Genomic DNA, 26,910 nt, shown 5'->3' on the forward strand with positions numbered 1-26,910 from the left:
ATCTACTTTAACAGAATACAAAAGAAGTATCTTGCAATATCAGGAAATTACAGATCATAAGAGTAGCTATTAACAGTTGCTAAAATATTGTCAAATATTGGTATAATTCAAACAGAATTATTTAATATATTGCATAAGGAAGCAAGTAATGCTTAGATAGGATAACTTCATTGCTTTCAATTTGGCAAGTTTTCAATTAAATCATGTTTATGAGTTTTTTGTTCTGCTTAACAAGTGTATTTTCAGCTGAAAGCATGATAGAGGTGGTTAAGCCTTCCTTAGAATTGCCATATTAAAGTTTCCCAAATTGGTAGTCTAATTTGCACATAATGTACATGTTGTTCTGTTACCTTTCTGTACAACCATTTAGGAAACCGAATAAAAACTCAAAATTACAATCTAAAACCTTGGGCAGTTAATTGATCTGCAAGTACCATCACAGATTCTTTGCCAACAGCAATTGTTAATGCTGCCCCATTCCAAGTTTTCAGAACTCCAGTATGCTTTTTACCAATTATGCAAAGTGTATAATGAATATCAGTATATAGAAGATCATCAGATAACAGAGATAACTCTTTTGCTAAAGAATTTACAGCTCAATCCTGAGAACTGCCATGTAGCTGCGCTCGAGTGTAGAACTAGCATAGGCGGCTGCAGTTGGCTCCCAAAGGGGAAATGTTACGCCAGGCGGGGAGGAGGAGTGTGGGCAGACAAGCACGAGAGAAGCCATTGCCATGGTGATTGCACCCATGCCCACGCCATTGGCTCGCTGCCGAGGTGGGGGTGGAAGAGGGACAGGGTCGCGTAGGACCAAGGAATCGGCCAGCCCATTGCATGTGACTGGAAGAGGAGGTGGAAAGCCTGTGCCTGAGAGGCTGTCAATCCCCTCACACCCTTCCCTGTTAGAGATTCTCCCAATGGCAGGCAGACAGGTAGAGGCATGCACAGATGAACAGGAAGCACACAGTGCAGGAGTTCGCTGCCATAAACAGTGGCTGGAATGTGTGTCTGGGAGTGAGCAGACCACCAAGTCCCACAGACACCCCCCCACCCAGAGACCCCTGTGTTGCCCTGACACCTCCTGCTTTGTGCATGGAACACCTCCCCCGGGGGCCACAGAACTCAGAGTGCGAGCTACTGGGCATACACCCACTTCAACAGCCTCCCCCTTGTGCCCTGCACACAACATCCCTGTGGGGTCAGGTAGGCCATCAGCCCGGCCAGGCTGAGGGGTGGCAACCCACCTCCCCTGTTCAGCCACACGGGGGCAATGTGGCGGCTCATAGCCCTCTCCCCATCCACCCTCAAGAACCAAGTGTGCCCACCCTCCCTGGCATTCCCTCGGAGAGGCCACTGACAGAGTGACAGAGGGGAGGCGCCCAGGGAACGTGCAGCAGATGCCAAGCAGGAGGGACAATGGAGGGCACAGCTCAGACTTTATTTTTCCAGAACAGAGTGTAACGGTTTCCCTGGTGTATGTTGGGCAATCTCGGCGGGGGTGGGGCTCCACTCAGAGTGGTGAGCAGGAACAGCTGAGAGAGTGGAGGGGAGGTGGAGCACCACACAGGAAGCCTCTGTGTTGGATTCCCACCTGCAAAACAGAGACAGAAATCAAGAGAACCTGCAGGGGCAGCAGCTGGAGGAGCAGGCTGTGTTTCAGCCGGGTGCTCTCTTAAAGGGACAGTCTCTGACCCACCTCCCCACAGGCATCCAAGGCAGAGGATAGACCAAGGGAAGGGTGCCAGCAGTGGCACGGGGGGAGGCCACCTCCCCCTGCCTGACCCTGCTGTAGGGTTGCCAAGTCCAATTCAAGAAATATCTGGGGACTTTGGGGGTGGAGCCAGGAGACATTGGGGGTGGAGCCAGGAGACATTGGGGGCAGAGCCAGGAACAAGGGTGTGACAAGCACAATTGAATTCCAAAGGGAGTTCTGGCCATCACATTTAAAGGGACCTCACACCTTTTAAATGCCTTCCCTCCATTGGAAATAATGAAGGATAGGGGCACCTTCTTTGGGGGCTCATAGAATTGGACCCCCTGGTCCAATCATTTTGAAACTTCGGGGGTACTTTGGGGAGTGGCACTAGATACTATACTGAAAATCTGGTGCCTCTACCTCAAAACACAGCTCCCCCAGAGCCCCCAAAACCTCCAGATCAATTCCCCATTGTACCCTATGAGAATCGATCTCCACATAGGGAATAATGAAGTGCTCAGCAGACAATTCCCTCCCCACCCCGTGCCGTTTCTGGCGACGCTGAAGCGAGGGAGTGGCCTCTCTACTTACAAGTTGCTGCCAACTTGTTCAAAGTAACACAGACACCCCATCCCAAGAGGAAGCCTTTCAATCGGCGACTGAAGCCTCCGGAGGTGGAAAGGCACATGGTCCTCTGGGGGAGGGGCTTCCCCCCGCTGGCCAGCTGACTGGGGGTGGGAAGGAGCCTGGGAAAGTGGAAGAACTGCTGGGACCTGGGGATTTATACAACACACAGAGAGTAACACGGCAAAAGGACAAAAAAATCAAAGGTACATAACCCACCATGAAAACCAGCTTCTATTATTAAATTATACAAGGTCAACAAAAATAAACTCAAATTCCACCATCATAAATTACAACATAACTTTTAGGCCTTAATAGAAAAAGAAGCAATAGCACCAAGAATCTTTCTTTTCATCCTATGGTAAAACTTCCCATCTCATTCCATGAAATCCTGGTGTAGTACTCCAGATGTTTAATGTCTGTCCAAAGTTGCAGCCAATAATCCAAGTTTCCAAGGACAAGGTCGTACTGAACCCTTGTTTCGCATAAGCTTCTTCAAGCTGCAACAATCCTGAATAACATGAATAATATACAATCACTATTTAGACCAATAAATTATTTTATAAACAGTATATTTTATAAAAAACATGCCAAATCCCAATCACTATTTGGTCTAAATAGTGATTGGGATTTGGCATGTTTTTTTATAAAATATACTGTTTATAAAATAATTTATTGGCTTGTGCTTTGGATATTTGTAATAAGTATTTAGCATTACTGTAGCTAGGTACTCTGTAGCTTTAAGGAACATGTTGAATTGTTGCACCTGCTGCATATAAGCCATTTAGCATGACTCACTGTAGCACCTTGTAGGTGTTCCTTCAAATATGCTGGCTGTTTGGCCTAACACTTAAGAGAAATTGCTATGAGGTTTGTTTATTTTATTCAGGGTTTAAAATGTTTTTATGGCTTATGTGCATATGGTTTTATTGTATCATTGTATATTATTCATGTTATTCAGGATTGTTGCAGCTTGAAGAAGCTCATGCGAAACAAGGGTTCAGTACGACCTTGTCCTTGGAAACTTGGATTATTGGCTGCAACTTTGGACAGACATTAAACATTTGGAGTACTACACCAGGATTTCATGGAATGAGATGGGAAGTTTTACCATAGGATGAAAAGAAAGACTCTTGGTGCTATTGCTTCCTTTTCTATTAAGGACTAAAAGTTATGTTGTAATTTATGATGGTGGAATTTGTGTTTATTTTTGGCGACCTTGTATAATTTAATAATAGAAGCTGGTTTTCATGGTGGGTTATGTACCTTTGGGACCTGGGGACTGGCAAGCCTAGTCTGCTGCCTGGTTCAAGTGCTGGAGACACTCACACACCACCTAGTCTTGAGCGAGAGGAGGACAGTGGGGGTGCACAGTTGCACTTACTCAGCCATGGGCAACAGTCCTCGCATGCTGAGCCTCCGGGAGCCAGGAACCTGTGGAAACCTGGAAACAAGAGCAGTTAGCACCAGGGGAGAGACCTCGCTCTCCCCCTCTCAAGTCAAAGATACTGTCAAAGCAATCGCGCAGTGAAGAGCCCATCACCAACGTGCCTGTCCCTCGCTCTAAGTCCACGTGGCAAGGAGCTTCCCGTCAGAGCCCCTTGCCACACGTGCCTGTCCCTAACAACTGAGTTGTGCCGGGCCAGAGCAGAAGTATTTCTAGGAGGGGGGGAACAGTGATTGGCTGTGGGGGAGGGGGCTCATCAGCCCGAGGCACGAGGGGATTGGTGAGGAAATTACACCACTCCCTAAGGGGTTTATGAGCTTGCACAGCAGATGGGACAACCTTTGGTTTTGGTTTCAATTAGTGCCTATAGGATATGCTACTGTTTTTGCAGACGTAACTTTATGCCTCTCGGGGGGGGCATGTCATGGCCCGAACAACTTAGGGAGCCGCCTAAGACAGGCTGTGCCCCCAACACCACCCCCTCCTGCGCCGGAGCATGTCGCTCCGCCGCACTTCCGCCAACGCTTGGGCGCAACCGTACAGTGCTGCCGTTCTTGGGCACAGCAGTGCTTCGGCAGCCCCACACCAACGTAAGTGCCCTCCTGCACAGCAGGACTGGACTTATGCTGGCGCTAATGCAATTTCTGCCAACATGGGGGATGGTTTGCTCCCAAAGCACTTTGGGTCCCCCCATAGGATTGTGCTTTTAATATGCAATTAGAAGGAAGAGAATCCTAGCATGCAGAAAGGTTAGTCTGGACTTCAGCGTTTTCATGAGCACTCAGATTGTTATTGAATCCCAGTTTTAAATAAAAACCTTTGAAACTCAGTTGTGTAAAAAGAAACTGATCAGATCTTTGGATAAGCTATATCCAAAGGAACATGCCAAAAAAGAACTACAGAAAGTACTAGATGAAAAACAGCAATTACTCTCTGAGCTGAATTCCATGGAAAAATTGTTTGCTGACCTCTTCAAACGATCTGAGAAACGGAAAGAGGCCATAGAAGGATTTCAAAAGAATGAAGAGGCTCTGAAGAAGTGTGTTGAAGACTATGCTGCCAGAGCTAAGAAGGAAGAGCAGAGATATCAGGCTCTGAAAGCATATGCAGAAGAAAAGCTATGCCAAGCTAATAAAGAGATAGCTGAAATAAGCAGCAAAGCGAAAGTGGAAGTGATGGCACTGCAGGCTGCATTGCGCAAGGAACAAGTGAGAGTCCAGTCACTGGAGAGGCTTATGGAACAGAAGGTGAAGGAAAAAGACGAACTGACAAAAATCTGTGATGACTTGATTTCGAGGATGGAGAAAAAGTAAATCTGTTCTAATATTCATTGTAAATAGTTCTTTTTGTTTAATTAAAATAAAAAGTGTTTTTAAAAAACATTTTAATTGTATTTAATTGTTTTTAAATTGTAATTATAAATGTTTGAACTGATTGTTAGCCGCCCCTGAGTCTGCTTGCAGAGAGGGCAGGATAAAAGTCTAAAGTAATAAATGTAATAATAAATAATATATTCTGTATAGCCTGCAAAATTTTCAAAGACAAAAGCACCTGAAAGATTGGACTGCTTCCATGCCCTCCATCAGTAGGTAATGCCACCCATTTTGGCTCCATTTGACTTACTGATGTACCATCTAAAATCATTTTACTGTTATGAAATATAAAGATCACTTTTTTTTCCTGCTGCTCTCAACCTGAAAGAGCTGTGGAATGAACTGATAAATATTCCCTCTTTGTATTTTTAGTAGGCAGACTAAATTACATTTAAAAGAGGGGGGCAGAATACAGAAAAAGGTATGAGATACTATTCTTTAATACTAGTTACTCTTAGAAGCGGGTTAAAAGCGAAGTAACAGAAAACATGGAATTAACTGCAAGCCCTCAACAAATTCAATGAAAGCAAAGCATTCCCTGGTCCCCTCGTTGCACTGGTGGGACATCCCTGACATGATGACATCACCTGGAAATGATATCATCATGTCTGGGACATCATTTGGCAATGCTCTAGTTTTTGGACAAAACTCTGTGGTAAAATTGGCTTCAATCCATAGAGTTTTGCCCTCAAACCAAAGTGTCACTGTACAGTGTCACTGTGTGGGGGTGGGATTTCCCCCTCCCACTGGCCAGTTGGCTGGCAGTGGGCAGAAACCCTGAAAACTGGGGGGAAACCCATGGGGACCTGGGGACTGGCAACCCTACCTTGGGCTTCCCATACATCTCAGTCTCAACTGTGACCTGCCTTATTGACTAGAACAAAAGGAAATTGGCAGAAGTCTCTTTTCACAGCATAAATTTGGTAGAAAATGATCTGTACATTTTGCTTTCTACTTCTGAATCTAGAAGGCCTAGATATTTGCCTTTTAAAAAATAAAAGCTAGGAATCCAGGAAAGCTAATAGGCCAAACAAGTACTCAGTGGCATGTTCAGATTCTGGTTAAAACCCAGCCACCTAGACTGCAATCCTGTACTTACTTTCCTTGTGGTAGATCTTAGGCCCCAGACTTTTTGAGCCTGTGGAAACCGTTCGAATTCTGACACAGATTGGTGAGCACAGTCACAAAATGGCTGCCATAGGAGTCAGAGCCAACCAGACACAGAGAGAAAGCCTGAGCGCAGGGAAGAAAATGAATACTATTTTAAAATACACTGGGAAAGAGGAGTAAGGAAGAGAAAAAACAACACTATACTACCAACTGATGCCCAAATATTATTTTAATTTGGCCTGGCAACTGGCAGGCCGGAGGGTGGGCATTTATTTGTTATTCAATTTATATACCTCCTCTCCCCCACAAAGTGAGGCTCAGAGCAATTCATGATAGTATAAAATAGACATAATAAACATGGGAGGATTTGTGGTGTCATGTGCGCTGTGACATCACTTCCAAGGAAAAGCCAGAAATGTTGGTGGATAGGTCTAGGAATCGCCAGAATCCAAACCTTTTCAGTATTTTCTAGAGCTATGCACTGTCATTTCCAGTTCTCCCTGAAAGTGGTACCACCACACATATCCCCAACATTTTTAAAAAAATGCAAAGCAGGTTGTCAACAGGAGACCTACCACCATAGTGAAAGGTCTGGTAACCCTAATCTGCACAGCCAATCAGATCTCCAGTGGCCAATCAGAAGCTCTGCTCGGCAACATGTTGTGGAGATACTTTGCCACCAGTTTAAGTTTCCTAAATGTATGCTTGCGTGGTGCATCCAATATAAGGTAGGAACTGAGTATATTCTTTGGATAATACGTATTTGTGGAAACAGGATTTCCAGTCATTGGCATAAATTTAACTCAAGGCACTCTGCCATGATAATCACATAGTACTGAGTCTTTTTGATTGTTTGTTTTGTTTTAATCACCACATTAGTTGTCCAGTGGGTGTTGGGGAGGGTAGCTATCCACTTCTGTTTCTTCCCGCTTGAGGCTGCTGCAGTTGCTTGTTGTTCCTCACTATTTATAATCCTCAGCTAAGGAATCATTTTGGCTCATCTTCAGAGAACATGCTGCAGTGGCTGTTGGAATGTAACCCTCTCTTCCTCCTCCCTTTCACTCAAGACTGTTGATTGTCCCCATGTTCATTTGTCATCATTGCTTGCACTCCAGCTCATTTTCATGGAATTCTGGGATTAGAACATAAGACACTGGCCTATAGGTGAACGTTTGAACAGTCTTTCTTGTCCTTTAACCTTAAGCAATATGAATGAATACATAACCTTGGGGTGTTCAGCCTTGTAGGGCTTTCATGCAGTTTGCACCCTTTCCCCACTACCATCCCTGGGTGCAAGTCCATAAGATCTTCAATATATCCCTTTCAATTGCACAAGCAAGATATCTTGTAAAAGGATACTCAAGCACATTTATGAAAAATGAGATCAAATTGACTCTAGTACTTTCCTAACACTTTCGTCTTTTTCTTTTACAGAAGCGATTGAGAGCACAAGAAGCTAAAATTGTTCAAGAAAAAGCTGCCAAAATTAAGGACTGGGTGACAGTTAAGCTGAAAGAGGTGGGCATTTGTCTCCTCTTTTCTGAGCTGTACTGGTTGAAATATTTATTAGTGTGTGATAGAAAAGCTTCATGGACAACAGCAATACAGCATTCATGAAAACAGAATTCTTTATTAGGAATATTTCAAACACAAGCTATGTTTCACTGTGTATGGCTTACTAAAGAGCTGCTGTTTTTTACATCCCTGTATGTTTTCACAACTGTGCTGACACAAAAATGGGCTTTTAGGCCCACTATTTCATGGCCATCCTTTACTTGGCAGCTGTCCAATGCTACCTGTTATTTATTTATCCATTCATTCATCTATACTCTACCTTTCTCTCCAATGGGAACCCAAAGTGGATTGCATCCTTTGCTCTCCATTTTATTTTCATAACAACCCTGTGAGGCAGTTAGGCAAAGATAGTGTGACTGGCTCAAGGTTGTTCAGTAAGCTTCCATAGCAAAGTGGCTATACTGATTTTTTTCTCTCTGCTTATGGGGGTCCTGTCTAAGGATCCTTGGGGAAACCACTGCATTGACACTATCATCAGGAGTCTTTTTAGGTGAAATATGAGAATATACATAGTTGGATTCAAAGGACCACAAGCAGACCTCCGTTAGTTAGATGGGCTTTTCAATCCTCACTTTCCTTTTGCAGCCTTCACATTGTCCCAAAACAGGTCCTCAGAACTTGGGGAACCCCCCAGAAGGCCTTGGGATATAACATTATGGGGATTTGCAGTTAGGGGTGCCAACCTGGAGATCTCCTGGAATTACAACTGCTCTCCAGATTATAGGGATCATTGCCTCTGAAGAAAATGGATTCCTCAGAGGATGGACCCTGTAGCATTATATCCCCTACTCAATTCCACCCTCTCCAGGTATCACCTGCAAATATCTGGGAATTTTCTAACCCATATTTGGTAACACTATCTGCAGTGAGAAAGATTAATCAAAAAAAATCTCTCTTACATCACAGAAGTGCCTATTTTTATTTATATAGAAAATGTATATACTGGCTTTCCAGGGCTGTGCTCATGGCCTTTTCACTTACAGTAGAGAGACTTTGGATCTAACCCATAGTGTCCAGTTATATGCTCTTCTTTTCTGGTGCAATTGGCTGTTGAGTTGGCCCTGTAAAAATTCAAGTTTATAGTACAATCTCTGAATTTAGTTAGTAATTTAGTTAAGTGAGTCCAGCTTCATTGAACTTAGTAGATGTTGGTGTGTGTGGCTACAAAGTGATAGGGTAAAGCAGGGCTTTTTTTTTTAGCAGGAACACACAGGAATGCAGTTCTGGCTGGCAAAGCATCAGAGGGTATGGCCTAATATGCAAATGAACTCCTGCCAGGCTTTTTCTACAAAAAAGCGCAGTGGTGACATCATGGAGTATGGCCTAAGATGCAAATGAGTTCCTGCTGGGCTTTTTCTACCAAAAAAGCCCTGGGGTAAAGGATTATTCCAAGTAGTGAGACTTTAAAAAGTTCTTTGATTGAATTAATTTTAATTATAAAAAAGATTTCATTTAATTAAGAAACCTGCACAGAACCTTTGTAAATGAAAAGGTATTTCAAATTATTCTTTTTCATAGTTTTCCTCCATTGTTTTACAGCTTGAGCTGGAAAACCATTACCTTAGGAGTTGCAACCTGAGGTTGACAGAGCAGATTGAAGCACTTCAGAAAGCTTTGAAGGGTAAATGTGTTTTTTTAAACTGATCACTAATGTCTAGGAATCAATAGGGTAATTGGAAGCAAGAATCCTCAGTTCTGTTCCTGCTATCACATTGTTGGGTAGTTAATAAAGGTGGGCAAAAACCGGGAAAATGGAGGTTCATCCAGGTTTGTGGTGTCTCACTCATTTACTGAGCTGGTTCATTTCATGAGGTTTGCGATTTGGTAGAATTGCACCCCTGTGGGCTAGAGATTCTGAACTCACAGCGAGTCTCCAGCTGACTCTCCTCTACTTGCCTACCAAGTTTGGTGAGTATTGGATTTAGGAGGGCCTGAGATACAGCTCCCCAAAGCAGGCGACCCCAGGAAAGTGCTCTGTGGGGAAATCACAGCCACAGGTTCAGGAGGAGTATGTTGAGGCAGCAAACTTGCAGACCTTCCCAGGGTGTCCGTCTACCTGCCCTTCAAGTTTAGAGGGGATTGGCTTGGGGGGTGAGTACTGCCCACCTCCTCCTCATAGACATTGTTGCTGCAGACGGGCAATTCTTCTTGGGCTCAGGAGGTGTTCATCTACCTGCCTCCCCCTAGTGATAGGGTTTAGGGGGTTGGACCGCCAAACTCCCATTTGGGCCTTGGAGGAGGGCACCTGCCCACCTTCTCATGGTGGAGATGGATTCTGGCAGTGGCCAACCCTTCTCCTCAGGCCTCAAAGGCAGTTACCCACCTGCCTCCCCCTGATGATCCACCACACTCCCCCTGGGCCTGGGAGGTGGTGCACCTCATTATGGATATGGGTTCTGGGGTTCACCAACCCTTCTCCTTGGACCTGGGAGGTGGTCACCCACTTACCTCCTGTAGATGGGGAAACCTTGGATGTAGTCAAAATAGCTTGCTTGTACATTTGGATGTTTGATGAAGTTGAGGTTTGCATAGGTGGATGTCGGTCCATGAGGTAGGTGCGGTGCTATGAGGTAGATCTTGGTTCATAGAATCATAGAGTTGGAAGGGATCTCCAGGGACATCTAGTCCAACCCCCTGCACAATGCAGGAAATTCGCAAATACCTCCCCCACCTCCAGTTACCCCACCCCATGCCCAGAAGATGGCAAAACCCCCCCCAACAACTTAGCACTGATGCAACCCTTTCTGACCTCCCTCTCCCAAACTGCCTAAGTTAACAGAATCAGCATTGCTGTCAGTCGCTGTTTGAAAACCTTCAAAGAAGGAGAGCCCACCGCTTCCTGTTCCACTGAGTAATTGCTCTGTCAAGAAGTTCTTCCTAGTATTTTGATGAAAACTCTTTTGATTTAATTTCAACCAATCAGTTCTGGTCTGAAAACAACTCCACAGCATTCTTTATATGACAGCCCTTCAAGTACTTGAAGATGGCAATCATATCACGTCTCCTCTCCAGGCTAAACATACCCAGCTTCTTCAGCCTTTCCTCATAGGACTTGGTCTCCAGACACCTCATCACCTTCATTGCCCTCCTCTGGACATGTTCCAGCTTGTCTATATCTTTCTTAAATTGTGGTGCCCAAGATAGAACACATTACTCTAGGTGAGATTTAACAAGAGCAGAGCAAAGTGATACCATCACTTTGCATGACCTGGACACTATTCTTCTGTTGATACAGCCTAAAATCACATTTGCCTTTTTAGCTACTGCATCACACTACTAACTAATGTTTGGTGCATGGTCTACTAAGACCCAAGATCCTTTTTGCACATACCACTGCCGACACAAGTCTCCCTCATCCTATAATTTTGCATTTGATTTTTCCTACCTAAATGCAGAACTTTACATTTATCCCTGTTAAAATTCATTTTCTTTGTTGTAACCCAGTTTTCCAGTCTGTCAGCATCATCTTGTATCCTCTGTCTTCTACCATATTTACTACCCCTCTCAATTTAGTATCATCTGCAAATTTAGTAACCATTCCCTCTATTCCTTCATCCAAACCATTTATAAAGATGTTGAACAAAACAGGCCCCATGACCAATTCCTGAAGCACTCCATTTGTCACTCCTCTTCAAGAGGATGAGGAACCATTCACAAGCACTCTTTGAGTGTGATCTGTCAACCAGTTACAGATCCATCTAACAGTAACAGGATTCAAACCACATTTTACCAACTTGTCAACAAGAACAGTATGTGGAATCTTATCAAAAGCCTTATTGAAATTAAAATAAACTATGTCTAGAACATTCCCCTGATCCAGCAAGGTAGTAACCTTCTCCAAAAAAGAGATAAGGTTAGTTTGATAAAGCTCTTTTTCTAGCAGGAGCTCCTCTGCCACGCTCCCCTGATGTAGCAGTGTAGATTTCAACATGGTGGTGAGCACCATGGGTCATGTATTGTCCTAATACATATAGACATTTGAAGCCCACTGTGTAAAAAAGCCTACTTTGTCTGTGATTCATCTTGCTTGTAGTTAAATAAATCTTTTCCTGAATTCCAAAGGCAGTGATTTTCACCAGAATGTAATTAATGTTTCAAATGCAAGGGAAATGGCAGGGTGTGAATTCTGTGCTGCAAAACTCATTGGCATGTACTTATGCCTCTTCATCCACTAGGCTTTTGCTTTCTCTACAAGTGCATGCATGCACCCTTCTAGTTGGAAGCTTTGTAAGCAGGTTGTCATCATCTGCTCTGAATGTTTACAGAATGAGACAGTTGTGACAATAACCTGGTATTAAGTGTTCTGAGATGCCACCGATCAGTCTGTTCTGAATAATACATTGACTTCCACATATAAGTGTATTAGATCAGCCCCTGAGTCAATTCAGAGGCTCCTGAATAGTTTTTTTTTGTATGTGAGGAGAGGGTTTAACCAAGGCTTAACTCTGAAAGTGTCTTTTATGCCAGTGCTCAGCTCTGGAATGTGACAAGTTATAATAAAAACAACATTGGCTTTAAACATTTGTGGAGAGTATGTCCCTCCTCTCCAAACAGGCTCAAACTCCCCTCCATAATGCATACGCATAGAAGTGTGTTTGGAATTAACAGGAAGTTCTTCTGAATAGGAGAATGCAATTTCCTTTTTGAAAATAACAAGGGCTGTGGCAAAACATATATCTGTTTCTTCCAGACAGGCATCTCTTCTGATCATCTGCTTTCTCTATGGTTTTGACCACTAGAAAATTGCAAAGTGATGATGATAGTCTTTTAGCCATTTTAACAATCCATTTTGGTGGTAAGGAAGGAATTTTGCCATTCAGTATACTGATAAGGAATTTTATCTAGTTTATGGCTCAGAGTAGACCTGTAAGCTCTATAGAGGGGTTGGGAGGCTATTATCTGACTAGTGTTGTCAGTAACTGACTATACTTGTCCTCTAATATATATATATATAAACTTTATTGCATTAGCAATAAAAGCCATAGCAAGTAAACTTAAAAGTAAAAGAGCATAATACAGTAATCAAACCAGCAAAACAATTAAAAATTGGGTAATTCCAAAACATAAAATACAAGTATAAACATAATTACATCAGTAAAATTTATATATCCTCTAAAATATGCATGATTAGAGTTAGATCAATCTGTGTAAGTTTAATAGAATGTTAACTGTCTTTGGACAGAAGGGTAGAAAGAGTAACAAGAACAGTAGTCTAGAGAGAGAGAGAGAGAGAGAGAGAGAGAGAAAGAAAGAAAGAAAGAAAGAAAGAAAGAAAGAAAGAAAGAAAGAAAGAAAGAAAGAAAGAAAGAAAGAAAGAAAGAAAGAAAGAAAGAAAGAAGTTTATGCTCTGCAGGTGCCAACCGGCAAATGGGCAAAATCAACAACTGCCCATCCATGATGCTTTCTTTGCAGTGGCTCCCACTTTGTGAAGTGGCCTGCCTGCAGTCAGGAAGGCTCTCGTTCTTCTGGCTTTCTGCAAACTATGCAAAACTGAATTATTCAAGAGAACTTTTCTATGCTGTCAATAGGGTAGCACTGTACAAGTCTTCACAGTTTCCTTGGATAAATTATCATGGACTGTGGTATAGTTTGTTGTGGGTTGTATTGACTCACTGTGTATAATCCACTTTGAGTCCTGGTGAAAAAGATGGACTATCTTCTGGAAATGCTAGAGTAGAATTCAGAAATTCTGTCAAAATTGAAATATAGAAAAAGTACGCATTGTGTAGCAAACCTAAGCTTCTTTTGATGATCAAGCAACATGGAATGCTTCAGTTGTGTAACTTAGTTAGCATATAAACCTGTATTATTGGCATTTTAATGGCATGTAAAAGGGGGGAAATTCTATAAGAAAAATTACAAGTATACTCTACTTGAGAAAGAGTTGCAGACTGTTGCACCCTATGCTACCATCAGCACATGCATATTCAATTTTTTGCCTTATGAAAGATAGGGAAAACATTAAGGCAAAAAATAAATTATGTGGAAATTCAAAGAAAGTGTATTATTTGGACAGAAACTCTCTTAGAATCACAAAGGTAGGACTACCAACATGTTTAGACAGTAAGCTAAACTTTATAACATTAAAATCTTTAATAATGTATGATCGTTGAACATACGATAGCATATTAACTTTTGCAAAAATAATTACACTTAAACACAAGAAATCTTCCAAATATTGTGAATGTCTATAGCAGGGGTGGCCAAACTTGCTTTATGTAAGAGCCACATAGAATAAACATCAGTTGTTTGAGAGTCACAAGACAGGAAGGAAGGAAGGCAAATAGATGAGGAGAGAGGTGTGGAAAGAAAGCAATTTTGACTTAAAATACATTTCCAGACTGCCAGCTGGCATGGCTTGGTGAAACTATTGAAAGAGAGAAATGCCTTTTCCAAGCCAACTGATAGCTTCAAAAACCACACAATATGTGTGAAAGAGCCACATGTGGCTCCTGAGCCACAGTTTGGTCACCCCTGGTCTATAGTATAAGTTTTTTTCCAGTACTGAAATTTCATGATTTTTCTGTTGGAAAAAAAATGATCAAGTCATCAGACCTTTTCATGCTGTACATTTGGAGGAGTGTGAAATGAGAGTAGGAAGTCCTCGCCTAATATCTCACTTCTGCCATGATTTCAATAGGTGGCCTAAAGCAAGCCATAAATAGCCTCAGTCCCTTTTCTGCAATATGGGGGTGATAATTCTGGCATATCTGATAGGGATGCTGTAAAGATTAGTAAAAAATATTTATTTATTTTCTTTAAATTTATATGCCGCCTACTCCATGCGGACTTTGGGCAGCTCACAGTCATAATACAAACAATAACAATACCTTATAATTATAAAATCAAAACACATATAACAATTTATAATTTAGACTTAGATGTAAAATAATAAAATATGATTAAGACTTAGATATAAAATAACATATATATGCAACTCTTTGCATACTTGAAAAATGCCATGTAGGTTATTACAATGATTGAAGTGCCATGTGAGTATACATACTGATGCAAGTACAGCAATCACAAAGCCAAGTGGCAGTCTGTGGCACAGAGTAAGAAAGGACAAGGTCAATGGCTGAATCATACAATTATTAGCAGAGAAATTCTGACCAGGACTAGGTTGACTCACAAAAGTTATATTGTTATAACTTATACAGGATTCCTATCCAATCAAATGGCTTAGTTCTCTGAAGGAACAAGGTAAAAATCAAGCAACATTACTACATAGAACCGGTGGCTGAATGACTGATCTGCTCCTGAATTCAAAGAGCCAATGTGCTGATCCACACATAGATTGTTTGTTTAGTACATAAATATCTGGAATGAATTTTGCAAAAATAAGTCATACTGAGTAATCTCCAAACGAAAAACTCCTCTTGTCTTTTGCTCCCAATTGTAGATACAACTCCATCTGTTTCAAGTTGTAATGTTCAGCTACCTAGAAGTTCACTATCACCCTTCCTTGAGAACTCAGACCAGAATTCCAGTCTTTTCTCGGTGGACATCCAACAGACTTATCAACATTTATCTGCAAAAGCTATAACATCAAAACCTTTCCAGAACTCACTGAAATTTGCTGTTGACTCCTCACATGACAAGAATTCTTCAGAAAAAGATTTTGTCTCTCTGGCATCTCCAAAAACCTGCACAGCATCACTGAACCATCAAACTGATACTATGAAATTTCATGGAGCTTTGACTTTACAGTCTCCTCTGGAACTTCAAAAGTCCATCAGTGACTTGGGCAAGATAGCATCTGTTCTGTACAATCCATCAGATGAACTGAGCACCACATTCCATACTCATAGGTTAGATTTGTCCTCCAGAGAAATAGCAAAGGCTCCTAATTGTTCTGTTTCACCATCCATTCCAGCCTTAAACTTGTCAAAAACTATTACTTTAGTACCTTCAGATTTCTCAAGGAAGGAAGGTGGCAGTATGACTCTCCCAAAAGCTCGGACTCCGAGCAATCCAAGAGACAGCATCCAACTAGCCAAGAGGCATTATAGCCAACCTCAGTCAGGAACTGACTGTTTTCATCATGTGGTGAACATTGAGATCAGCAAATTTCGGTCTGTTAGAGCTCTTGAGCAAAGCCAGAGAGAAGTGGAAGAGACAGATATTGATGAAGAGGTAGCAGAGAAAATGGAGATGGAGGATTGTCTGAAGGAGGAGGGAGGGATAGACAAAGAGACTCCTCAGAATCTTTGTTCAAGCAAGGAGATGGGGACTTCTGAAGCCAACGTAAGGGACTTGGGAGACAAACCCCCCACTCCTCCCTTGCACAGATTTCCATCTTGGGTAAGATATGAATCAGGAATCACTGTAAGTGGGAAGATAACATATACCACAGATTTAAAATCAAACTTCTTTGCCTTGAAAAGCCAACTTCACAGTTTTTAATGAAACTGAATAATTATATAAATTACAGACTTTGCTTTGTTATTTTATGTGATAATCAGTTCTTGTTTATTAGATGTAAGTTCCACCCTTGGTTAGGCTAAGAGCTCTTTCCTAATTGCAAAATAAGGCAGTAGTATAAAGGAAGAATGTTATGTAGTGAAGGGAAATTGGGCCTGGGGAGGGGCAGAACATTGTGAAGTGTGTTGCTGACTATGGACTGTTCTTGCCTGGCCTCCTACATTCTTGTGCTATAGCAGTCTGCACCTATAAGCATGAGAACTGATGGATACGCTAGACAATATGCCAGAGTCTGATGATTCATGGCCAAAAAGTCAAGACATAAATTAAAGGGCTGTACCATAGTTTATTACAAATACATTCCCAATTGTTATTTCCATTCCCTTTGGAGAGTATAATCATAACTGTGAAACCAATCTTTAATTTATGGTGCAGTTAGGTGAACTAAGGCTTTTTGAGCCTTGCATCTTTAAGCACTTTAGAGAACACATCAGAAAGGTATTATGTGTGACCTGAATTTTTAAACCACAGTTTCTGCTTCTCTGTTGCAAAGCAATGTTGGAAGGGTTCAAGATCTGGGGTTGGGGGGAAGAAATAACAGATTGGATGAGTATGATAAAACCTTCCCTGCCACAGTTGTGCCCCCCACAACACCCCTTCTCTTCCCAGCCCTTTCCCTCCTGCCCACCTTCTTGATGTCTGTTTCTGTTGCTGAGGACCATCACAACTAAAATCTCTTCCTTCCTTCCTTCCTTTCTTCCTTATAGTGCCACCCTAAGCTGAGCTGCATCCTTCTAAGCTCCTTGATTTCACTGAATTTGGAAGGAGATAACTTTGCTTAGGATGACACTGATAATGTCCTCCTTCCTATCCAACAGATAGTTTACAATTTTGTGCCATGCGAGATATTTACTTGTAACTGAGTTTCTCAGTATTGGTCTCAGAACACAATGAGGGGGAAAGTAACAGGTTATGAAGAATGAACAAGGCAACCCAGGATGCTTGCAGCTAGAAGAGGATTTTGTTTTTGATTTGCCTTTTCCTCTGATTTTTTTCACCCTTGTTTTAGGAGAGCCGTATCTATGCAATAGCCAAGAGTGGAATGAGACTGTCAGAAGTGGCTCTTGGGAATGACTCTTCTAGCCAGAGTAAGTACTAGCCCACTCAGAGATACCACTGTTGTAAAGCTGATATTTCCAGTTGTATTTTTAATCACTCGGGAATTTAAATGCTTCTCTTGGTAGATTACTACAGGTTGAATTAAAATACATTTGGTAGCTTGTGTTTGTTGATAAGGCTAGTTCATGGATACAAGCAAACTTCAGGATGCATTTGCAGCATTTTGTTTGGCAGAATACATCCTAGGAGCAGCTGGTGTCATGCATACCAACTCACTGTTCAGCTTTGTCTTTTATTTGTCTACATCAGATCTGGCCGAATTGGCACATTAGCGACCGGTCTCAAATTTGCCCTTTTTGGGCAAAATTATCGAGAGGGCTGTGGCGTTACAGTTACAAGATTTTCTGGAGGACGCTTCCGTCCTGGACCTGTGCCAGTCCGGCTTTCGCCCGGGCCATGGGACAGAAACAGTCTTGGTCGCCCTCATGGATGACCTCCGGCGGCAACTGGATCAAGGCGGCTCGGCAGTATTGCTGCTGCTAGACCTATCGGCTGCGTTCGATATGGTCGACCATCGGCTGCTGTCCCGCCGCCTCGCCGACGCAGGAATTCGGGGGCTAGCCTTACAGTGGCTCTCCTCCTTCCTTGAAGGTCGGGGACAAAGGGTGGCAATCGGGGGGGGAGCTGTCCCAGAGAGACCCACTTCACTGTGGGGTGCCTCAGGAGGCAGTTCTCTCCCCGATGTTGTTCAACATCTTTATGCGCCCCCTTGCCCAGATTGCACGGAGGTACGGGCTTGGCTGTCATCAGTACCCTGATGATACCCAGCTCTATCTATTGATGGACGGCCAGACTGGTGATGTCCCTATAAATCTGGACCGAGCGTTACAAGACGTGGCTGACTTGCTCAGGCTGAGTGGGCTGAAGTTGAATCCGGCGAAGACTGAGGTCCTTTGCGTGGGCCGCGGCGGACCAGGAGGGGAGATTACCCTACCAGCTTTTGACGGTGCGCCACTGATACCAGTGCACAGGGTCAGGAGCCTGGGAGTGCTACTGGAATCCTCCTTATCAACGGAGGCCCAGATAGCTGCCACTGCTAGAGCCGCCTTCTTCCACCTCAAGAGGGCGAGGCAGTTGGCTCCCTTCCTGGAACACGGCGACCTAGCAACTGTGATCCACGCAACGGTCACCTCGAGATTAGACTACTGCAATGCCCTCTACATGGGGCTGCCCTTATACCAAACACGGAAACTCCAGGTAGTGCAGAACGCGGCGGCCAGGCTGCTGGTGGAACTACCTTGGTGGGAACACGTGCAGCCTGGGCTGCGGGACCTGCACTGGCTGCCGGTTATGTACCGTGTTCGCTATAAGGTGCTGGTTATTACCTTTAAAGTCCTATATGGCCGAGGACCTGCCTACCTTAGGGACCGCCTCTCCCCATATGTCCCCCAGAGAGCACTGAGATCTAGCTCTCAAAATCTTTTAAAAATCCCTGGGCCAAGAGAAGCTAGACTGAAGACAACCAGGGAGCAAGCTTTTTCAGTAATGGCCCCTCGATGGCGGAATCAACTTCCAGAGACGATGCGAGCCCTGCAGGACCTGAATCAATTCCGCAGGGTTTGCAAAACTTTTCTCTTCCAGCTTGCTTTTAAGATAGAACCTGGCTAAACCGAAATTGGAACTGACGTGTAACCATCTAGCCATCTTATGTATGATTGTGACCTATAGCACCTTATAGTACTTGTTTTTATCTATTTTAACTAATTTATGTAACTGAATTGTATTTTAAAATTCTTGTTTACACTGTATTTTATTTAAATCATGGTTTCCATGTCTGTGAGCCGCCCTGAGCCTGCCTTTGGCAAGGGAGGGCGGGATATAAAAATAAATTAAAAAAAAAATTGTTCTCCACCCCCAATGAATTCCTCACCCAGAGGACGAGGACACTTTGGGGAGGCTGGTGCTACATCCCAAGAGCTCTGAGACAGGAAGTGGCTTCTTTTTACAGTACCATCCTAAGCAGTTATACCCTTCTAAATCTGCTTATCTGAGCAAAGCAATCTGAGATGCCATCCCGCAAATAAATTAAAATTGTCAATTGTTCATTCACGTGCATAATTTGTAATGGCTCATATTTTAGGAAATTCTCTTTGAAATTCTATTTCTTTATCTCAAACAGTGCGATGGATCACTGGATCAAATAATCATTGAGAGGCATTTAACATGAAAGCAAAAACATATTTATTACTACAGGGAAAGGGTACTGGGAGGTGAAAATAACAAACACTAAAGATCTATATCCTCACACTAGAAGGCCACATGCTTAACGGAAGACCACTTCCTCCTCCTTCTTGACCTCTCTGCCTGAACAAAGGAAGTCACCTGACTAACTGACCAAACAGACAAAACAGGTTTTCTGCTTCTAGACCTTGATTGACAGCAGTCATTATCTTCTTCCTAGGTCATGCAGACAGTAGGGAATCAGGCACAGTGTTAACCCTATAATGACTGGAACTTTAGAACTTTGCAAAGGACATACAGAACAGTTACATATTTCCAACATCATACACTGTGGTAGGGTCTACCTGAGGCTATTAGGAAGGCCCCAAACTTCTATCATTTTGTAAAATGTACAAAACAGAATTGTTTGGGAGGGCATTCCTGTGGAAAGAACAAAGCTGTGGCGTAATGATTCACCTAAGAAGGTGACTTTTATTAGGGATAAATGCAGTGAGCATCTTGTTGCTTTCAACAAATAAGTTTGCTTATAAGTTTGTGCAACTCTGTTTAGGATGACACTTGTAGGCTGTATTCCTAAGGGCACTTTCCTGGGAGTGAGCTCTGTTGAATAATATGAGACTTACATCTGAGTAGGCCTGCTTAGGATTGTTCCTTGTGTTGGCTATACCTCAGCCAAAACATTCCTCTGCCATGTGGTTCAGGGTTTACAATTTCGGCAGACATTCCTAACCAGAATGAAAAATACACATGCCCTGAAGCCTCATCACAGGTAGTTTAATGGGAGAACATGGAAATAATTATGAGTGCTTATGTATTTTCACAAACCTTTCCTCTGCTGCCTGAAGATTCCTATCCTCCCTGTCCTTTTGGGTCTATGAATAGATAGTGAATGTTCCAGAGAATGCATTTTGGGCTCAGCCCCCCCCCCTCTATTATTTCTATATTTAATCTTTGACTTTAATGATGAATGCTCTTTTCCTAATAACTTCATGATCACTTGTTGAGTTTTTTCATCTTCCCTATTGCCATGCCAATGTACACCCCTGTAACCCCACCGCTAAATGCTAATACTTCCATTAATATTTTCATTGGTCTTTATTCTCTCTCTCTCTCTCTTTTAAACATAAAACAATTCCCAGTTTTAAAGGCCTCAACTTATTCATCCCCTGGGCCATTTACCTGCCTCATTTACAGAAATGTTACAGTGCCTGTCTACACCATGCTAAAAGGGGTAAGGAACTATTTCACATTTCTCTGTTAGGAGAAAATTAGGAAAGGTGGGCAAACCTGTGAAAACTGCAGTGGAGAGTAACAATTAGGCGTGAGACCTTAGTAGAGCCTTAGAATTTATATTCTGGTTGCCAGCAAAAGGTTACATTGGGAACAAGTATTTTAATAGAAGAGAGATAAACTAAGCAAGTGGTCAAATCCCCCAAGTTTTGTCTCTCTGAAAACAATATATATTAGCATTGTTGCAAGAAGGTATCAGACTTCACTATATACACTGGTATTGCAGGCTTTGTAGAGAGAAAGATATAAAATGAAAAATGAAGATTAATCCCAGAGTTCAAATAGAGGCTGGATTTTAGGCATCTTATTAAGAATAGCAGTGCTACAAGGCTGAAGATGTTGCCTGAAACAGTGGACTAGGGCTAATTAAATGGGCAGAAAATATTGGACAGCTGCCCCAGATGTTGCCTCTCCTTGAAGTATAATGAAGTATAATGCATAGGTAGCACAGAGAACAGGGAGTTGTCATAGTGCAAGAATCCTGGGCCTGTTTATGCAGTAAAGTCTATGCCCCCTTTTCCCTCTCCCATATTGAACTTCTGCAAAGTCACTATACCTGAAGCAAAACTGCACCAAAGCAGTGAAAGGTGCATATGTAGCATGTTATGGCAGCAGACTTGCCCCATCACATACTTCAGACTTTATTTGTCACACATCAATAGTCACATCTCCAGCCACATTTCCACTTTCTAGGATACTGAGAGCCATGCACTCAGTAAATACTTTCTACCCTGGCTTTAGTGGAACAACCTACTTTGCCTCCAACATGCCTGGTATGTCTCCTACTGACATTGCTACAGATTTAAAGGTTTGGATCTAGCTCTATGTGGGTAGGTGAAATGAAAAATACCTCAAGGTAACACAATAGTAATGTGAGAATGTTGTCAAGTCACAGAAAGAGGACTATGGCATTATATTGCTAATCCCATCAATGCTGTAGAAAACAAACTGTAATGAAAAGTGGCTGACTGATTTCAAGCAAAAGGAATGGTGATCAGGGTATTTAAGTCATTCCCCATGACAGGCTGTTTTTCTCCTTGCAGTACCTTAGCTATTAACAAAATATGAGACTTCTACTTAGTAAGGGTGTGTGTGTGTGTGTGTGTGTGTTACAGCACCAGCAAAATTAGTACAGTCAACACATTCCATGGTCATAATCCATGAAACACCACATTTACAATGCACGCCAGTATTATAGACTTTTCTGTGGCATGTTTGAACAAACGAGACATTTTACATAAAGTAATAGCTCTAGTTTCACTTATAGTGTCTGGTGCACAAACAAAATGAATTGGAAGCCCCAGGAGAATGGGATGAGCAACTATAGAACTTAGGGTTGCCAGCCTCTGGGTTGGGCCTGGAGATTTCCCGCTTTTACAACTGGTCTTCAGCTGGGAGAGATCAGCTCCCTTTAGGCTTCCCAAACCTCCCACCCTGGTGGGGGACCCCAGGATTTCCACCCTCTTCCCCCGCTCCCCCAAAAAATGGAAGCAGGGGGAGAGGAGGGAAACGGCGCCAGGGAGCATGGTGAGTCGCCCGGAGGCCGCCGCACCGCTGCCACCCCCTCCCCGCCCACCGCAGTTGCTCCTCCAAGATGGGCCCAAGCTGAGCCCATCTTGGAGGAGCAGCCAAGAGACGGCAGCAGTGCAGGGGAGGGGGAAGCAGGCCAGGAGCATGGCGAGCCGCGAATCCGGGCCCTTCTAGGACCCGGACTTGCGGCTCGCCACGCCCCCGGCCCGCCTCCACCCCCCCCCCCCCCCGCTTCCACCCCAGAGGCGGAGCGGGCGAGGTGGCAGCGGCGCAGTGGCCTCTTCTCCGCTCGCCGTGGCTGCTCCTCCAAGATGGGCTCAGCCTCCCCCTAGCTCCACCCCAGTGTCTCCTGGCTCCACCCCCAAAGTCTCCTGGCTCCACCCCCAAAGTCCCCAGATATTTCTGGGGTTCGATTTGGCAACCCTAGCTCCCTTGGAAAAAATAGTGGACTCAGGCTATGGTGTAAATAATAATGGAAATCAGGCTTTGAATTCTGCAGGAGCTCACAGGAGCACAACTCCTAAACCTTTCTGATGCCCCCTCCTCCCCACCTACCTACCTTGTCCATTGAATAGTAGGTGCAGCTGCATAACAATCCCTGGATTAGGAGAGCAGCCAGCCAGACACCAGGAGCTTCACTACACCCCCAGCAGCCCTCATTAACACCTGGAGAAGCCCAGGCCACCCTTTCTCCACTTCTTATCTGATTCTGGGTGGTGGATGGCTTGCTGGCCTTTTGACTATGAGGGGTGTGGCCAAGGAGAGTCCCAGGTGAGCATTTATATGTACTATATAAGGCAATACAGTGTTAACAATATAAATACAATTTGTAATATTAAAACACAATCAGACGTAAATCACAATAACCAGACTTTGAACCATTTATATTGAAGTGGGATGTATACACAGTAAAGAGCTTTGCGGCACGTGAATTCAAAGAGACATTGTTTAAACAGAGTCATGGAAATCTGACTTTTGTGATTTATGTCTGATGGTGTTTGAATATTACAAGTTGAAGTTTGTTCCCCTGGAGAAAATGGCTGCTTTGAAGAGTGGATTCTGTCCAACATAGACCTGACAACCCTAATAGAACTTACTGACTTTTGGTATGGGGCTAAGTGTTGGCAAAATGGAACTCCTTTACTGCTTTCTCATGATTTATATGATATAATTAAATTGGGACATCTGCCTTTCATTTCATGCTGACTTTAGTGGCTTGTTTTCTAGAAAGCGACCCAGATCAGCAGTGTTCCTTTCTTAGATGAATCTTCCTGCTCTGATGATGACTGCAGCTCCCATGTTAGTCTCAGAGCTTCCAATGCAGGATCTGAGCCCAGGAAGACAAGCAGCCTTGGCAGTCCTCGTGCGGTAAAACGAGGTAAATCTCTGGCTGGATTTTACAAACCCATTCCCTAGCCCAGAAATTCTGCCCAATCCTATGGTTTCTTAATCTGTTAGAAAGAAAATGTGTTGCCAAAATGTACAACCTTTCACCTGTAGCCTCACTTCACACAGGGACCGCAAAAATCTGTTATCAGAAATTACAAACTGACAGAATTTGCAACATTTGGATTATTTTTCCTCTCATGGTTCAAAGTTGCAAAATCCATCAAGGACAGAATGGGCATATCTCCTAATTTCTGTATTCATCTTGTGTCTAGGTTTTTTAGCTAACCCCTAGCCAAGGTTAATTCAATCACTGGTTTATATTATACTCTGTAAACAGAAGTCAGCAGTCTCCATTCATAAATCAAATCAAGGCAGGTAGCCAGGTTAGTCTGTCCATGGCAATAGAAAAAAGCAAGAGTCCAGTTGTACCTTAAAGACTAATAAAATCTGTGGCAGGGTACGAGCTTTCGTGAGTTAGTGAAGTGAAATGAGCAGTGAAGAAGTGATCAGTGACTCATGAAAGCTCATACCCTGCCACAAATTTTGTTAGTCTTTAAGGTGCTACTGGACTCTTGCCTCTTTCTAGTCTTAAGAATAAACCTGAAGTGTTCTGTGTGTGTTAATGTCCAAGTTTCACTTAATAACTAGCACCCAGTGCAGCCTCCAATTCTCCCTTGGGTTATCATAAGTTTGCCAGTATTGGCAAGAAAAATGCATGGAGATTTGGTCCAGTGTCTGGAGAGGGTGAAGTCTGGGGAGGGAAGTGAGATCAGCAGGGATGTACTTCCATAGAGCCCACCCTATGAAGCAACCATTTCCTCCGGGGCCACTGGTCCGTGTAGTCTGGAGATTAGTTGCAATTCCAGGAGAACTAAACATGTAAAAGCTTCTGTCCATGCAGAAACCCCACAAAGACCAGATGTGTGTGCCAACAGCACCCAAACTTGGCTTCTAATTGATTTCTTTTTAAAAATAAATTTATTATTTCCATCTAAGGTAATAACTCTGATTCTTATTGTTAAACAGTTAAATGCTTTTAGAAGCAGCTTCAGTCACAGTACTGAAAGTACCAGCTCATTGATACCCAGATAATGAAAGGTCATGCAGTACTGAATTAAGCATGTGCAGTACATTTTTACTTTTAATTGTAACAATTTAGACTCTCACTGAAGAAAAGTTGTGCAAGAGAGATTTTGGATCAGCTGTTGGTTGCCTAGGCACAATTTGGACTTGCCCCAGACAATAAAGCAAATGATAATTTGCAACTCTGCCCCAGTTGTTTTTATTCTGCTAGCTTGGGTGTGCTAAACTAATTGGACTTGGGGTGTAGGTTAGTTCAACATTAGTTCCCTCATGTACATTCATACATTTTTATTGCAATGTTAAGTGAAGTCTTGTATGTGAAAAAACAACCTTCAAAATAATTTCATTTTCACTTGATGTTGCAAACAAAACAAATCTCCTGTTTTCCAGCAGGGTTTCCAAAGAAGGTTGCCTCACTTCATTTATTTATTTATTTCGTATTTGTGTGTGTGTGCGTGCATCTGCAAGTCATGATGACCTCTGGTGACTGACCCCTACTGGGGGCCTGGAGGGATATTCTATGAGGTAGCTGAATAAAGCCTGCCCCTGTCCTCCCAACTCCTGTTATTTCAAGGAGGTCTCCCACCCAAGTACTTGCCAGAGTCGACCCGGCTTAGCTTCCGAGATCTGATATTGGGCTTGCCTGGACTATCCAGATCAGGGCACCTCACTTCATATCAACACACTGTTCCTCAGTGGAGGCATTTATTCAGCTGGAAGTCACAGAATGCTGAGTTATCTAAAGAGGGACTGAGTGATATTCATGCATGTGTGAATCAGCCCCTTGAAGCATTCAGCATACAAAGAAAGAATATCCAACATATAAATTGTTTTCTACTGTCCTTTTAATCTCTAGCAGGAATTTCTGTATCCTCACTGAGCTCAGAGAGTGACTATGCCATCCCTCCTGATGCCTATTCATTGGATGGAGACTATTCTGAACCAGAGCACAAACTGCAGCGGACATCCTCATATTCCACTGATGGTGGGGCCTATAGTGTAAGCTATGACTCCTCCTCCGAAAATCTCCATTATGGACTGGACTTAATATTTGCTGCATGAACAAAGATAAATGCCATTCCAGTACATGTCAGAAACCATACATCCCCAAAAAGCAGAAATTGACATTTTGAAAATCCCTGATGTATTGAGATGCTTGTATAATTTGAGTCTTGATGTGGGAAGGGAAAGAATGTGTCTCTTCATCTGACTGCAGAACCTTTATTATCCATGTAGTATTCCTGCATGTCCTATTTTTTACCTGTTGGCAATATTTTGTCCATATGAAATTCCAGATTTTGAAGAAAATTTGAGAATAGAGTAGGAAATGGAGTAGAAATTGAATAACCTATCACTCGCTGTTACATGAGTAAGTATTTAAATTTGCATGTCAACTTTTCTCTTTTGGATGGTCATAAATCCCACTTAACAGCAAGCAACCAAGAGATACACAGAATAAAGTGCGAACAAAAAAAATTGATATAAGAAATTGACAACAATAACGAGACTTTGAGAATAGATCTTTATTCTGGAAGAACAACACAAGCATTTTTTTCTGCTTTTCAGAGTGAAAGAGATGAGACATTTGCACTTTTAAGAGGCTTAAAATTGTAACCTGCAAAATTGCACCTTGAGTGATGTATTGCTATTCTATTGTGGACTGAGGTATCAAATTAATTACATTAATGAAGATATATTTGGATATTGTTGTTATTTATTTTCTGTTTGTGCTTAACAGCAAGGGCAAAGTCAATCATACCACCTCCAGTGTAATCTTATGCCCACCCACCATGAATTTGCTGAATATAGGCCTGGCCATTTTACAAGATAATTTGCTTATTTTTTCTTCCCTAGGGACCCATGGAGAAATCTGGCTATTTGCTGAAAATGAGCAACCAGGTGAAGACATGGAAGAGAAGGTGGTTTGTTTTGAGAAATGGACAGCTCATGTATTATAAATCTCCAGTGAGTTCCTAATGAATACTCATGCTGGTGATGAAAGAAGGAGT

General features: G+C 42.8%; 1 protein-coding gene across 1 annotated transcript in view; it reads left to right on the top strand.

Annotated features, from left to right (window-relative positions):
* PLEKHH1 (pleckstrin homology, MyTH4 and FERM domain containing H1) overlaps positions 1-26,910 on the top strand; it is a 117,328-nt gene that overhangs the window by 33,564 nt on the left and 56,854 nt on the right. Inside the window, exons 5-12 of the mRNA XM_060263235.1 lie at positions 7,685-7,768; positions 9,365-9,446; positions 15,228-16,129; positions 17,319-17,397; positions 20,749-20,840; positions 23,657-23,807; positions 25,758-25,900; positions 26,756-26,866. Of these exons, the coding sequence (XP_060119218.1) occupies positions 7,685-7,768; positions 9,365-9,446; positions 15,228-16,129; positions 17,319-17,397; positions 20,749-20,840; positions 23,657-23,807; positions 25,758-25,900; positions 26,756-26,866 (1,644 nt within the window). The remainder of the gene's footprint in view (positions 1-7,684; positions 7,769-9,364; positions 9,447-15,227; positions 16,130-17,318; positions 17,398-20,748; positions 20,841-23,656; positions 23,808-25,757; positions 25,901-26,755; positions 26,867-26,910) is intronic.

This window comes from Heteronotia binoei, chromosome 21 (assembly GCF_032191835.1).
Source record: "Heteronotia binoei isolate CCM8104 ecotype False Entrance Well chromosome 21, APGP_CSIRO_Hbin_v1, whole genome shotgun sequence".
Lineage (NCBI taxonomy): Eukaryota > Metazoa > Chordata > Lepidosauria > Squamata > Gekkonidae > Heteronotia > Heteronotia binoei.